The sequence below is a fragment of the Squalius cephalus genome (assembly GCF_949319135.1).
Source record: "Squalius cephalus genome assembly, chromosome: 11".
Classification (NCBI taxonomy): Eukaryota; Metazoa; Chordata; class Actinopteri; order Cypriniformes; family Leuciscidae; genus Squalius; species Squalius cephalus.
The window spans coordinates 10,892,724-10,906,064 of NC_137132.1; the positions used below are offsets into that span (position 1 = coordinate 10,892,724).

Below are 13,341 nucleotides of genomic sequence, written 5' to 3' on the forward strand. Positions count from 1 at the left end.
TTAAACAATAATACATTTTAATTTAATTGCAGTTAAGTCTCCGAAAACATACATTAAAAGAATGTCCTCAAGTGTGAACTAAATATAACAAGCACTCTTTTTTTGAAAGTATGCTAAAGTCCACTTCCTTTTCAAAAAACATTATTTGGTATAATGTAATAATAATAAAAACGTTTCTAAATATGTCATTAATAATTTCAATTTGATAAAGGCCACACATTTCTAAGTTTTAACTTAGCCCAGTCTTGATTTCTAGTACAAACATTAAAAAAGCAAGAATTAACACTAATATTTCATAATTTTCTGTAAACAACAACTTAATATTCGGTCTGTTCCTCAAAAGCTGCTGCATGGCTGCAAAACACTTAGAAAGACATGGGCTACATTTATGGTTCGTTTTTGAAGCTTTGCAGCCTGTGGTTACAATATGTTTTCATAGTATGGAAAAGAACAGCTTGGATATTCTTCAAAACATCTCCATTTGTGTTCCACAGAATAAAGAAAGTTATACAGGTTTGGAATGACATGAGGGTGAGTAAATGATGAAATGATTTTCATTTTTGGGTGAACTATCCCTTTAAATGTGTCATCCATTTATGTAAGAACACACTGACTCAGCAAAGCAATCTAAAATCTGGTTTGTGGTGTCCTTACCTGAGTACGTAATATACATCCTGTCTCCCTCCACCCATCATGATGGAGAGAACAAAAAAAAGTGCATGTGGTGGTGATGAGGGGGATTGAGGGCAGTTATTCCACCATCTGGCAGAACCTAGGGCTGTTTTTACCCCATTGCCCACATTTCTCTTTTATTCTCTCTCCTTTCACCTTATTTCCCTTCGCTTAGAGACACAACAGTAAATGTAAATGCAAATGGGCTACAAAGCAACCAGAAAGACTAGAGCAGAAACTAGACTCACACACAACATCAACACGCTCCCACAAAGACCCAAATTAGGTTAATGGAGATGAATTGTAATTGAAGCCATGGTTGACGTAGACCACACACACCCGCCTTCACATGGAACACTGGAACAGACCAAAGGGGTGGATGAGAAAGACAAAAGGGATGGATGGATGGACAGGGAAAATCAGTAGAAGGTAAAAATGAAGGAGCTCCTTGGGTGTTGCCAAATTCTTGTCACATCAATAAAACTCATTCCCAAGCTGAAACAAAGAGAAACAGAGGGATCGATGGAAAGATACAGGGAAGTGAAAGAGACCCAGTGATTCACATGAGTGAGCAGACATGGGTCAGGTCAGGAAATGAAACAGCAAGACGCCGTGAGAACAGAGCATGCACTTTACTAGATAAATATACACTTACACCTCTGCACGTCCCCACTCACACACACAGACACAACCATTCACACCACAATCTACATATGCAAATCGAACCAAGACGTTGTACTTACACAGCAAAAATCAGAGTGTTCAATGTACTCTATAGGAGTTCACTGAACACTGGTTTCAGTGTATATATAGGTCCAAGAGTTCGGTGTTCAGTGAACACTGTAAAAAGTGTAAAATATATACTCTCAAAATAGAGTTACATTTGAACACCTGGAGAGTTAAAATGTACTCTTATAACTAGTACTTTTGACACCGTTTCAGTGCTTTTGAACACCTGCAGTGTAAACCTAGAACCTTTGCAGAGCTCATTATTTAACACTTGGAGAGTACAAATGTACTCTAAAGCTGGTACTTTTTATTTACAGTGTTACAATAGTTTCCAACACCTGCAGTGTAAACCTAGAACCATCAGTAAGTGAAAAATACTCAAAGTCAGTGCTTTTTCCAGTGCAATGTCTGTTTATTTAACAATGTTCATGGATGTTCAAAAACCACAAACTCATACAAACACATGTACAGGAACCACATATTGATAATCTCTATCAAAACCATAAGTAGTTTGGTCTCATTACAGCTTTGAGAATTCTCTGGTTGCTCTGGAATTAAATTAACTACGGGTTCATCAGATACGTCAACTATGACGGGTTCGTTCTCAACTATGACGGGTTTGTTCTCAAATTGATCTAGACTTTTAACGTTATGTTTGTTATAGAGATGTTTTCTAAAGCCTGAAAAAGTCCAAAATCTCTGGTGGCATCCAGTCTGGGTCACACATCAATTGACTGACCCAGACTTGCAAACAAAGCATCTGAACATCATAACTCTTTAGTTGAGGAGCTTAGCTCTTAAGGTCCTTGACTCTGGGAGTTTCGTGAGAATGATCTACATCAATGTTGTAGATGGTGGTCTGCACAAATGTGTACATGCCATTTAAGGCTTGGTCATAGGAGATGCAGAAAACATAATGTGCTTTGAAAAGTTCATCAAAGGCTGACAGGGAAGACTTGCCCTTGCAGGGAAGGAGATCACCATCCAATGCAATGTAGAACTCGTGGATGTGCTTTCTTGTCATCCCAACTGCCAGGATGTAGGGCTGTCTCCGCTGGTTTGGACCAGAGTGCTCCTGAAGGCTGCGACATGACTGTAAGATAACAATAAACTGAAATTAATTACACTGAACATCATATTTTGATGGATAAGTCACACTCTGACAGAAACCTTTGATTGCACAGTTAGCTTTCCCATGCAGGATATATTCAGCATGTGATAAGGCAACCAAGGTTTGTGTACCACGGACACACAAAGAGAGAGAATTAAACAGAGACTTCATCAATGTTGGTTACCTTATCACATGTCCCAGCAAACTCCAATAAGTTGGCAAGACAGACAACTAAAAATAAGAATGAACGAGCACAAGACTGCAGTCAAAAGAGGTGAACCCCACTCTCTATTCGCTATGCACTTCAAGGAGGCAAAACATAAATTATCAGACTTAAAATTCTGTGAAGGTGACATTGAAAAGAAACAGATCAATAATCTGGGGGAGTTACACAATTGCCTTTTGACAATGGCTATTGCCATTGGAGATCAGGACACACTGACCTTATGAAATTTGACTACATGGTCCACAGCTTCCCGGGTACTGATCTTTACAGCTCCCTTCTTTCCACTTGGAGGTGGTGGCAGTAGGTAGACCAGCAGCAGCAGTGAGGCCATGTCACTATCCCAACCTGAGAAGGCAGAAGCACCTGCTTTAAGCATGATATACACCTGACCAATACTAGTTATGCAACTAACATTTTTTTTTGATAATCGATTAACCTGTCAATTATTAATCAATTGGTTGGATTAAAAGGCCATTTTTTTATTTTCTGTAGTTTATCGGGGAAATTTTATTATGCACAATGCTCTCCTTCAAACATTGTGCAGATTGAAGCCTATGAAAACGATAGTAAATTGTTCTTAATATTCCAGGCAATGTAGCCCTCATTGCTGTCTATGTCAAAAAAGTGTTCCTAAAGACAGTATCAACAAAGATGGAAATGTATAAAAAAAAAATTGTTTTAGCATGAATCAATAGAGATCTTTAGAAAATAAGTGTGAGACTTCTAAAATGCACCAGAACATTATTCATTTGTTTATTAAGATTAACCTTACTTTTAAATATGTACTCACATAGCCTTTTTTGGAGTAGGGATCTTTTAGAGAGGGGAACAGTGTTACTATCCAGGATGTCGCTGAAGACCTCTTCGTCAACCTCTGTTCCACTGTCATCCAGCACATACATGTTTGTCTCAGGGGGTGCTGAACTTCTCTTTAGCTTTGAATACAGAAAAAACATATGTACTTGCGTTTAAAAATGCAACAAATTGGGAGAACAATAATGTTTTTTAGCACTATTTCTATCTTAATGGGCAAAGCTACAGTAGACTAGCATGGTGTTAAGAATAAAATTTCATATAAACATACATCTAAACCAGTGGTTGCGTAAGACTTTCACATTGCCCTTTATTTTGATGGATATGGTCGTAAAAATTGCACCATAATCTATTTCATATTTTAATTATAAGACATTTAATAGCTTTCGTTTTATTTCCTAAATCCATTTTTCAAGCAGCAATAAAAATAAGAATATATATTAGAATCTTCAATATAAATACAACTTATGTATATTAAATCACTCTTTGGATAATTTTTAAAAATGTGGTTATATTTTTATATATTTGTTGTCAACTGGTTGAGTTTTTTGTAGATGGTTGGAATAATAATAATGATAATAATGAGTATACAATGCATGAATATCTTCCTTAAATACCTTAAAATATTATTTTAATAAATAAACATTGTTTTAAAAAGGACACGTGAAAAAGAGTGTTTAAGTGTTATCAATAGACTATTTAACTGAATCTAAACATATTCAGCAAACACTGATTTGTTTTATTTATTCTTGTCAGTGGCAGCTCTGTTAGTCTGTATTTACACAGTAAGACATGATGCACAGATCTACAGTAGGCTATATTGTCATAGAGTTTTTTTTGTCACGTCCGTTGCTATGGTTATCACGGAACTATTATTTACAGAACTCACTCTGGTAAAAGCGGTGGTCACTCCCGAAAGTTTAGTCCTCTAAGCATCATGAAAAACTAAACTTTCGATTGGCTACAATGCATACAATGCTGCAGACGTTAAAATTTAAACTTTTGCTTTTGTAAATGGAAACCAGAGTGCTCACACAAACGTGCACGACGGAAAGAACACCCCCCTCCCTCCCTACATTACAATTATATATTGATTCGATGTTAATTAATTTATTAATATTTTTAAAGAATTCATTCAAATTCATAATTGTATATATTTGTCTCCGATTACCTTTGGAGTGTGTTTCTTACAGAACGGGATGCCTTTCTGTCTGTTGATCGTCGACGCAATCAGTTTTTATTTATCATCTTCTAGCCAGTTATCGATCAAATGAAAGCAAGCAACATTTCTTAATGTAGATGTTTGCGCGTCAGGCGAATAGGCTGCACGAGGCGCCAAATACATGGAATTACGCGAGACGTGCTTCGTAACAGAGGATGCCTCGCGAAAAATAAAAAATAACGATTGTCAGCCAGTTTTATTTATATTTATAGTTACATCTGACGTCATGAAAAAATTAATTAAAATCAAGCATTTTCACTGCTAAAAAAAAATCAGTCAATGACGGAAAATATTCGGTTAACACGACCACTGATCTAAACTTCAATTATAAAGAGAAGAATGATATTAACATTAACTTACCCTCCCTGAGAAATGCTGGATATGATGCTTCATTGAGTTTGATGTAACTTACTTCTTTCCTTGCCAAGGACCTTGGTAACTTACTGCACTTTGAAAAGCATTACTGTAGTTTTCCTCACATGTTACTACAACATAAAAATGCAATTGGTTTATTGAACACGCACAATACCAAATGTAGTGCAAATAAAGTCAGACTCAATCATTTCAGACGGGAATCTGTAACGTTAACGTTAGCTTTCAAGGCTAGCTAACGTTAGTCAATTTTGCCTGCACAAGGCCCGAGATAGAGAGCGGGAGCACAAATGAATGCTGCATTTTCATTTTTAAATTTCATTTAATGGTTGATCATTTGATTAACGTTACCACAAAAAAAAAACAGTTTTACCAGATTTAACACTGGCAATTACTTTAGCTACCAATGTATGGTAAGTTAGCTAAGTTAGTTAAACTAAATTACCAGACGTCACACCACTTCTACATTAGCGTTTTTAGTGTTTTAGTTATGAGAATTAAAACAAGAAGACAAACAGGAATATTCGGCATGATTCACTTGGTGGTTTCTTACCTGCAGTCCTGCGAAATCAAAATGTCGACGACGTCTTCGGATGTCAGTTGGAAAGAAACTGGGGCCGGTTTCACAAAGATAGACTTTGACTATGGCTTAGATATAGTAGGTAGTCAGACTTCAGATAGACATCTAAATCAGACCGTTGCACAAAGCACTTAAGACTCTGACTATCTTAAGTAGGACTACACTGCAATGCATTCTGGGTAAAATAAGACACTTTTCAAAACAAAAAACATGGCGGATCGAGTAAGCGCACTCAACCGCTCAGTGCTGTTTACCCCAGCAGAAAATATGTGTTTGTTGGAGGAGTATAAATGACGGCGTATGTTTTTATGTTTCCACTGTTCGATCGCGCCCGTGCCTCTCTCTCTCTCTGACACACACACACACACACACACACACACACACACACACTTCAGCATTGCAATCTTGACATCGCAGCCTGTTATTATGCAGCATTCACACCAAACGCGAATAGAGCGTCAAATTCGCGTCTAGTTCGACGCTTGAACATTTTGAATCCATTCGCGCGTCCAAGGCGAATAGGACGCGCGTATAAAGCGAGCGTTTGAAGCGAAATAGACGGGCGTTCAGAGCTATGACTCCACTATGACTCTACTAGCAGCTACCCCCAGTTGCGTGAGCGGTGTATTGCATTTCACGCATCGCCCGTGACGCTTGCGTCCACTGCTCAGACTATGAAAGGGAGCGCGTCGATCGTTGCTCGCGTTGACTATGTAACGGCCCTAACAGTTACAAGGACTTTTTACTTGGGAATGTAATAACTGGAAGAAATGTTTAAATTATGAGCCATTTTCCCTTTTCTTTTGGCAGTTTGTAACTGATTGTTACTGCTGGTTGCCAAGGTAACATAGAGTCTTAGACCTAAGTTAGCCTGGGGGTAAGGTGTCTAATTTTTTTGGTCTAAATTAAGTCAGTCTTTATTTTTGTGAAACAGTCTAACTTGCATTAGACTAGTCTATGAGCAAATTTTAGACTTGTCTAACACTATAGACTGGTCTAAAATAGCTTTGTGAAACCGGCCCCTGGTGTCGAGGCTGCATGCATCTTGATTCAACCAATGACAACGCGTAGTCGATCTGATGACGTATCGAAACCTAAACTCATGCGGACGGTACAGCAACAGATTGACTCTCAAAGAGTTCATCATCCCACCATTTACACTACAACAGCTCCACATCAACACTGAACCAACACACAACACTTGAGAGAGTTTATGGTGAAACCTGACAAGTGTACTTTAAGCCCAGTTTACTCCAAAGTGTATAAATTATACTCTGGTCATCAAAACTCTGGGATTTTAACACTCTGACATTTGCTGTGTACTTTTATAGCTCATGAGAGGAGATTTCAGTCATTTAAAACTTTATAAATCAAAATAACTAGCTTCCGGCCAAACGAACATACGGATTCCACTTACGCCTAAAGCGCAACTTGCGCAACTTGTGACGTCGGAAGTAGCGTAGTGCGTCATGGCGTAGCGGAAATATCAGCAGTACATTGCATTACTCGCATAAGTTGCGCTTTACACTTATGTGGAATCCGTATGTTCGTTTGGCCAGAAGCCAGTTATATTACTTTATAAAGTTTTCTTGCACATCACTTTTATGGGCTTCAAAACAGAAGCTGCCATTATAAAGCTTGGAAGAGCCAGGACATTTTTTAATATAACTCCGATTGTATTCGTCTGAAATAAGAATGTCATATACTGTACACCTAGAATGACTTGAGGATGAGTAAATCATGGGCTTAATTTTTGGGTGAACTATCCCTTTAAACCAGACGCTAATTTTCTAGATTGCGTATGTGTTCTTTAATTTGCGCATTGTCAGTAGATCACACACAGAACTTTCCACTCCCATCTGTGCTTTTTTGGAATTGCGCTCTCTCGCTAATTGTAAATCTGGCTCTAAATTTCTTCTCAACTGTATCTCAATGTTGTTGTCTAGGAGATGTATTGTTCAGAGATCTCTCTTCTTCCATAGCTAAGAAAACATAATCACAGTCTCAGTTAAAATTCATTGAAGTATCAACTTTCTCTCCAATGTTTCTTGTGAAATGTCCCATGAAGAAAAAAAACCCAGAAACAAATTAGGTTATTTTAAATCCACTAAGACTAATAAATTAACACAAACATCATAATTATAGGTCATAAAATAATCTTAGAGTTCATATTAAAATAGCTGATGTTTAATTGGGAAGTCTGCTCTCTTGGCAAATCGGAGCACAGTCTGAGATATTAAGGAGACTTCTTCAGAAACTCTAGAGGATAAATGTATAATTACTACCACAGGAGGTCTTTTCTTTTTACCTCAGGAGTTTCTCATTCTTGCCTAGGAGAAACAGTTGAGATATTAAAGAGATCTGCTGTAGCATTTGAAATCAGTCACAAACAAACTACTACAAATTAAACCCTTCAAGCTAAACCCTCATAATCATGGGCGTACGTACCATACGCTGCGATCTCATAGAGACAGGAAGGGACAGGAACATCATAAACATAACCTCAGCAAGAGAGGGTCTCAAAAAGACAGATAGGAGTGAAGGGAAGAGGGAGAGAAAGAGATACAAGGAGCGGATGAATGTGAGTCTGTTTTCCTCTCAAATAAACAAGGCTAGCTCTTGTCTATCAGAGAATTAGAGGGAGAGAGAGAGAGACAGAATGCACACAGTGTGTAGAGATGGGAAAAAATACATGGGCATTCAAAAACACTGAGGTGGGTGCAACTGAATAAACAGAGATGGAGAGAAAGATAGAGAAGGTCATGAGGTGAAAGGAGGAGAGGAGAGGTAAAGGAGGATGGGGCTCTGCAGGAAGAGAGAGAGAACGAGACAAACACAAACAACTAATGAGTGTGCACATACAGAATGCACATAAGAAAAGAAAAGATGGAAACACTTTATTTTAGTGTTTTTGTTACACGTTACATGTTACTGTGGTAATAACTATAGATTATGCATAATTACATGCAAGTTACAAGGACACCTTAAAAAAGTGCAACCAAAAAGATAAATGAAAGCTGGTAGCGTTACGCAGCCAGAGCTTTGACTAAAAGACAAAAGGTCTGGTCCACATCACAGCTTATTTTGGCCAAGCACCGCCCACTTAGACAGGACGAGCCATCTGATTGGTTTATAAAGCGACCAATAACAGTCGGTTTATTTTTTATGTGTGGTTTAGGGTCAGGTCATGCATGAAAAATAATAGCATTAACATCTGGATATACAAAAAAAATACTGATTATTTCACAGATTCAACTATATTGAAGTTATGTTGCAGATAACTAGTTAACTTAGTGCTTAAAAAAAAAAAAATTCCAATCCATTGATTAATTTGTCTTTAAAACCAGCCATTACACCTTGTACGTTGTAAACACAACCTCCTGCCAGTCTGATAAAGAATTGTGTGAGACTAGTTGAGAGGTGTCATCCAAAACGTGAACAATAACGCATGTGCATGCACATATGTGTAAACATACTCTTGCATCTTGCATGTTTCAGCATCCGACTCTTGCTTTACGCTAGCAAGACTGTGAGCATTCAGCTGTTCAGCAAATTCATCAAGAACAATCTGTTCCAATGCATGCAGAAAGACTAACTGTGTACCAGTCAGCGTGTGTGTGCGTATGTGTGTGTGTTTTGTGTGTTTGTTGTGCATGGTAAGCGGTCATGCTCTGATGCCCTAGGCCTTGTATTAAAGGTATGGTGACTGCAGAAGAGATGTTTGTGTGTGCATGTGTGTGTTTGAGGAGGTGGAGGGGGTTTGTGGTGGTCTCCAGAGGGTTTGTATCAAGGCTAGGCTGGTTTTCAACTGAAATGTATATGAGATTCAAATTACATGCCTGCTCTTCTCTTTTCTCCACCCCTCCTCCCTCCGCTCTCTCTTTCCTTCTCTTCCTCTTTGTCTTCTGGGATTCTTAGTCAGCTTCAGGCTCAGAAACATTCCCTCCCTTTCTCTGTTTTCCCTTATAACTTCTCTAGCCAAGGAGACAGCTAAAAACAGCTACATGCTGTTGACATGTTTCAAAACACTGAGACATTGTATTGTAGTGATTGGACTAAGACACTTTCAGTTAAACAGGTGTGATAAAGGCCACTCTGGTGAACTTTTTGGAATACTTTGGACAGCTCAATGACCTCCAGATGCCCTAGAAGCATAGGATGCTTACGTTTGAGCATCCTGTGCTTAGCCAAAAGTTATTAGCAGTGTTCTACATAAAAATGAGTGAAACAGTAGGCTATATTTAACAAGAAAAACAAGTTATTATCGAATATTTAATCAAAATAATATTATATATAAATATTATTTTATTTTAAAGTACAACTTTACAATTTCAATACTAACATTTGCATTTTAATTTGATATCGCTTCGGTCCGGATATGAAATGTAATCCGCACTGCGAGTGTTGTTAAACTCATCGCAGTGTTCAGTGCACAAAACACTCTCATGCTCTTTGCATGTGTGTACTGTACATGTGAAATGCTTTTTACAGACTCAGACATTTTTTCCTTATGTGTTGGTAGGTAGCCAAATGCACGCAAGGAAACGTACCATGTCTCTAAAAGACAACAGCGCTGAGTTGAACAGATGACAGAAATGAAGGAACAGACCTAAAACAGCCATTCGTGACATTTGAATTATCCGGAGTAATGCAATCTCAAGCAGAATACAGCGCAGTGATTGGAGTGAACAAGTTGCTTCTCATTAATAATGCGCTCCAAGCTGCTTTATAATGAACCGAGCTGCTCGGAGACCCTGAAAACACTTATTACAAGTTGCAAGCGCAAGCTTCAATTTGAAACACGCAGCGCATATATTAATATAATTAAATCGAAAATCGCACTTAGCAAACTCACGATTTAGATGTGTGTGTGTGTGTGTGTGTATGTGTGTCATTCACTGAAACAAAAGTTTAGCTGCAGCCAAGTGATTTTCGCGACCCACCTTTTCCCACAAATGGGTCGTGGCCCACAGTTTGAAAACCAGTGTTTAGACAGTAAAAAGGGTCAATAAGTTACGGTTCTATGTTAACATAAAATATTTTCTCATCTTGAAAAGCTGGAAAATATGAATCTTTCATGAAGAAAAAAAGATCATGAACAATATCTTTTAGAGCATAAGAGGAAGAGAAGCAAATAGGACCAAAGATCGAACCCTGAGGTACACACCACAGTATGAGCGCAAAACAATTCGCAACAACTTAAACCAAAAGCAAAAACTCTTAAAGGGAAACAAAATTAGCTGACGAGTTTCAATATACAGTCAGTGTAGTCAAGTGTGTGTTCAAAAAAATTTCTTCACAAAATGTTAAAAGACAAAAAGAAATGGAAAAAAGAATTACAAGCCCAAGGCAGTGCAAAGCGTGGGTACTGGACCAAAGCTGCCGGACTTTAACTGGGCAGAGAGCAACAGAAATGCATACTGCCTGACACTTCAGCAGGGGCATTGAGAAAAAGAGAGGGGAGACAGAAGGGATGAGAGAAAGGAGATGGATGGGGAAGCTAGTTAGATGAGCAGGAGAGAAATAACGATTTGAGCAGGAGAGGGGGATCAGGTGCACCTGAAATGTTCTTAAGAGAGAGAAACAAAGGATGAATATTGAGTGGAGGGAAAGGAGAGCCTGAGGAGGTGGAAGTCAAGAGAAGAGGTAAAAACATGTATTCACTCACACTCAAACACGCTCTTAACTCATAAATAACTATGCTCAGAGGGAAACAGGTTAGAAGACACTTCTCAAACAGATATAAAGCTGTGCTGCAACCTATCAGACCCAAACATAGAAAATAAAAGCAAGCCTTATACCGAATACTTCGTAACTGTTGATATAGTTAAGGTCAAGGTATGATGCCCCATTCTATGAATAGGAATGCTGTTTTATCACAAATCAAATGTATTGCCTAAATAAATTTCCTAGGAATTAACATTATCCTGCAAGGGAAATGTGTGTCTATAAAAAGCACAAGTGCATAATACTTCTTGAACAATATAAACAATTATCAATACATGAATCAAACCCTTTCAGATCCAATCATTAATAGTTTTTTTCTGCATTATCGCTGTACATGGACAGAAACAAATAACATAGAAAATAAGATTACTCACAGTAACATAAACATTTAATCTGTCTTGCAAACACTGAAACAGAGTGTCTTCCCTACCATTGGTGCAGCTCATTTGCATAAAATGAAGCTTCACAACTTTGCCACATCGCAGAACACTCCCAGATCGCGTCGCCGACAGGCATTGTCGCTCTATCATTGAAAATGAATGAGTTCTGGCTGTCGCTGCAGAAATATGTCAGTGTGAACGCCCCCTTTAGAAAGCAACAATGCACAAATTACAAATTATGCAGCTATAAAGCAAGTGCAAAATACATTACAGATACTGACTCCACTTTTCTCTGAAACATTGATCCACCGTAAATGCGTAAGTGTGTGTGTGTGCAGGCATTCTGGGAGGCCAGTGAGATGATGTCCAGATTAAAGACTTGTGGGAGTCCCAGGACGCTCACTATATAACACAGAGGCCATTGATTAGCCATTAATGACGCATTGAGAAGCCATCTCCCCCACCAGTAGTCAATCATACCTCCAGAAAGACAGAGAGAGAGACAGAGGCATTAAGACGGGCTCTCGGCATGCATCCTCATGCTTACGGCCAGTGCACAGCCGTGCTGATATTCAGCACAACAGTACAACCACAATAACATTAAGGAGCACAGAAGCCTTTCATGGAATCATTTTCTCAAAGGCAAAATCTTTCACTCCTTGCCAATGTCAGTTCCAGATCTTACTTGCACACAACACTAAGTCATCATTGCTGCAGTCAAACAGCATTAATCTCCGTTCTGGGACCTATGAAATAATTCAAATAACACATCCACCACATTTCTAATTATGCATGACATCTCTACTGCCTACCCTTCCTAAGCATGAACTGGACTGACATGTATTCAGCCATAAATCAGGTTAACATCAAGGCCGGGGTCCTCATTACATATAACGGCAGAGCCAATTAGTACTGTTGGTCAAGCAGGTCTCATTTCAGTCTATACATTTGCATTTATGTTTTCACTGCTATGAAAGAAAGCTATTTTTGGATCTAGCTTGAACATCCAATTTAAGGAAATATTATGCACAAACATACATAGCATATTCGCAAAGATGACAAAACGCTGGCACATGCGCGCATGCGGCGCGCGGATGGCGCAGTGTGGGGTTTGCTGCATAACTAAGCGCGTAGAGAGGAAGCCATCTTCTCTGGGTAGAACCAAATGAATTCACTGAGGCTCTATGCAAATGTTCCCCAGGCTAACGAGCCTGGCTGGATGATTGGAGTGCCATTGAAATTCTTCTCTCGCACTGCACTCCTTCCTCTCTTAGCTTCCACATCTATCTATCTATCTATCTATCTATCTATCTATCTATCTATCTATCTATCTATCTATCTATCTATCTCTTTGTCTATCTATCTCTTTGTCTATCTATCTATCTATCTATCTATCTATCTATCTATCTATCTATCTATCTATCTATCTGTTTATCTATCTATCTGTTTGTTTATCTATCTATCTATCTATCTATCTATCTATCTATCTATCTATCTATCTATCTATCT

The 13,341-nt window shown here is 38.4% G+C and overlaps 2 protein-coding genes across 2 annotated transcripts in view; both read right to left on the bottom strand.

Annotated features, from left to right (window-relative positions):
- Positions 1-13,341, bottom strand: part of LOC307166536 (cell adhesion molecule DSCAML1-like) — an 81,281-nt gene that overhangs the window by 37,364 nt on the left and 30,576 nt on the right. The gene's annotated exons all lie outside the window — the stretch shown is intronic.
- On the bottom strand, positions 1,798-4,963 carry LOC307166538 (uncharacterized protein). Its single transcript, XM_079884966.1, has 3 exons — positions 3,529-4,963; positions 2,956-3,083; positions 1,798-2,494 (listed from the first exon to the last, which is right to left on the bottom strand). The coding sequence occupies exons 1-3, from the start codon at positions 3,692-3,694 to the stop codon at positions 2,192-2,194; spliced, it is 597 nt and encodes a 198-aa protein (XP_079741092.1). The 5' UTR covers positions 3,695-4,963; the 3' UTR covers positions 1,798-2,191.

Excerpts from the sequence above, each read along its gene's own strand:
- LOC307166538 (XM_079884966.1), bottom strand. The coding sequence starts at position 3,694 with ATGTTTTTTCTGTATTCAAAGCTAAAGAGAAGTTCAGCACCCCCTGAG. Across the intron at positions 3,084-3,528 it reads CCTACTCCAAAAAAGGCTAT|GTTGGGATAGTGACATGGCC; the intron begins GTGAGTACATAT and ends CTGCCTTCTCAG. Across the intron at positions 2,495-2,955 it reads ATGTAGTCAAATTTCATAAG|TCATGTCGCAGCCTTCAGGA; the intron begins GTCAGTGTGTCC and ends GTTATCTTACAG.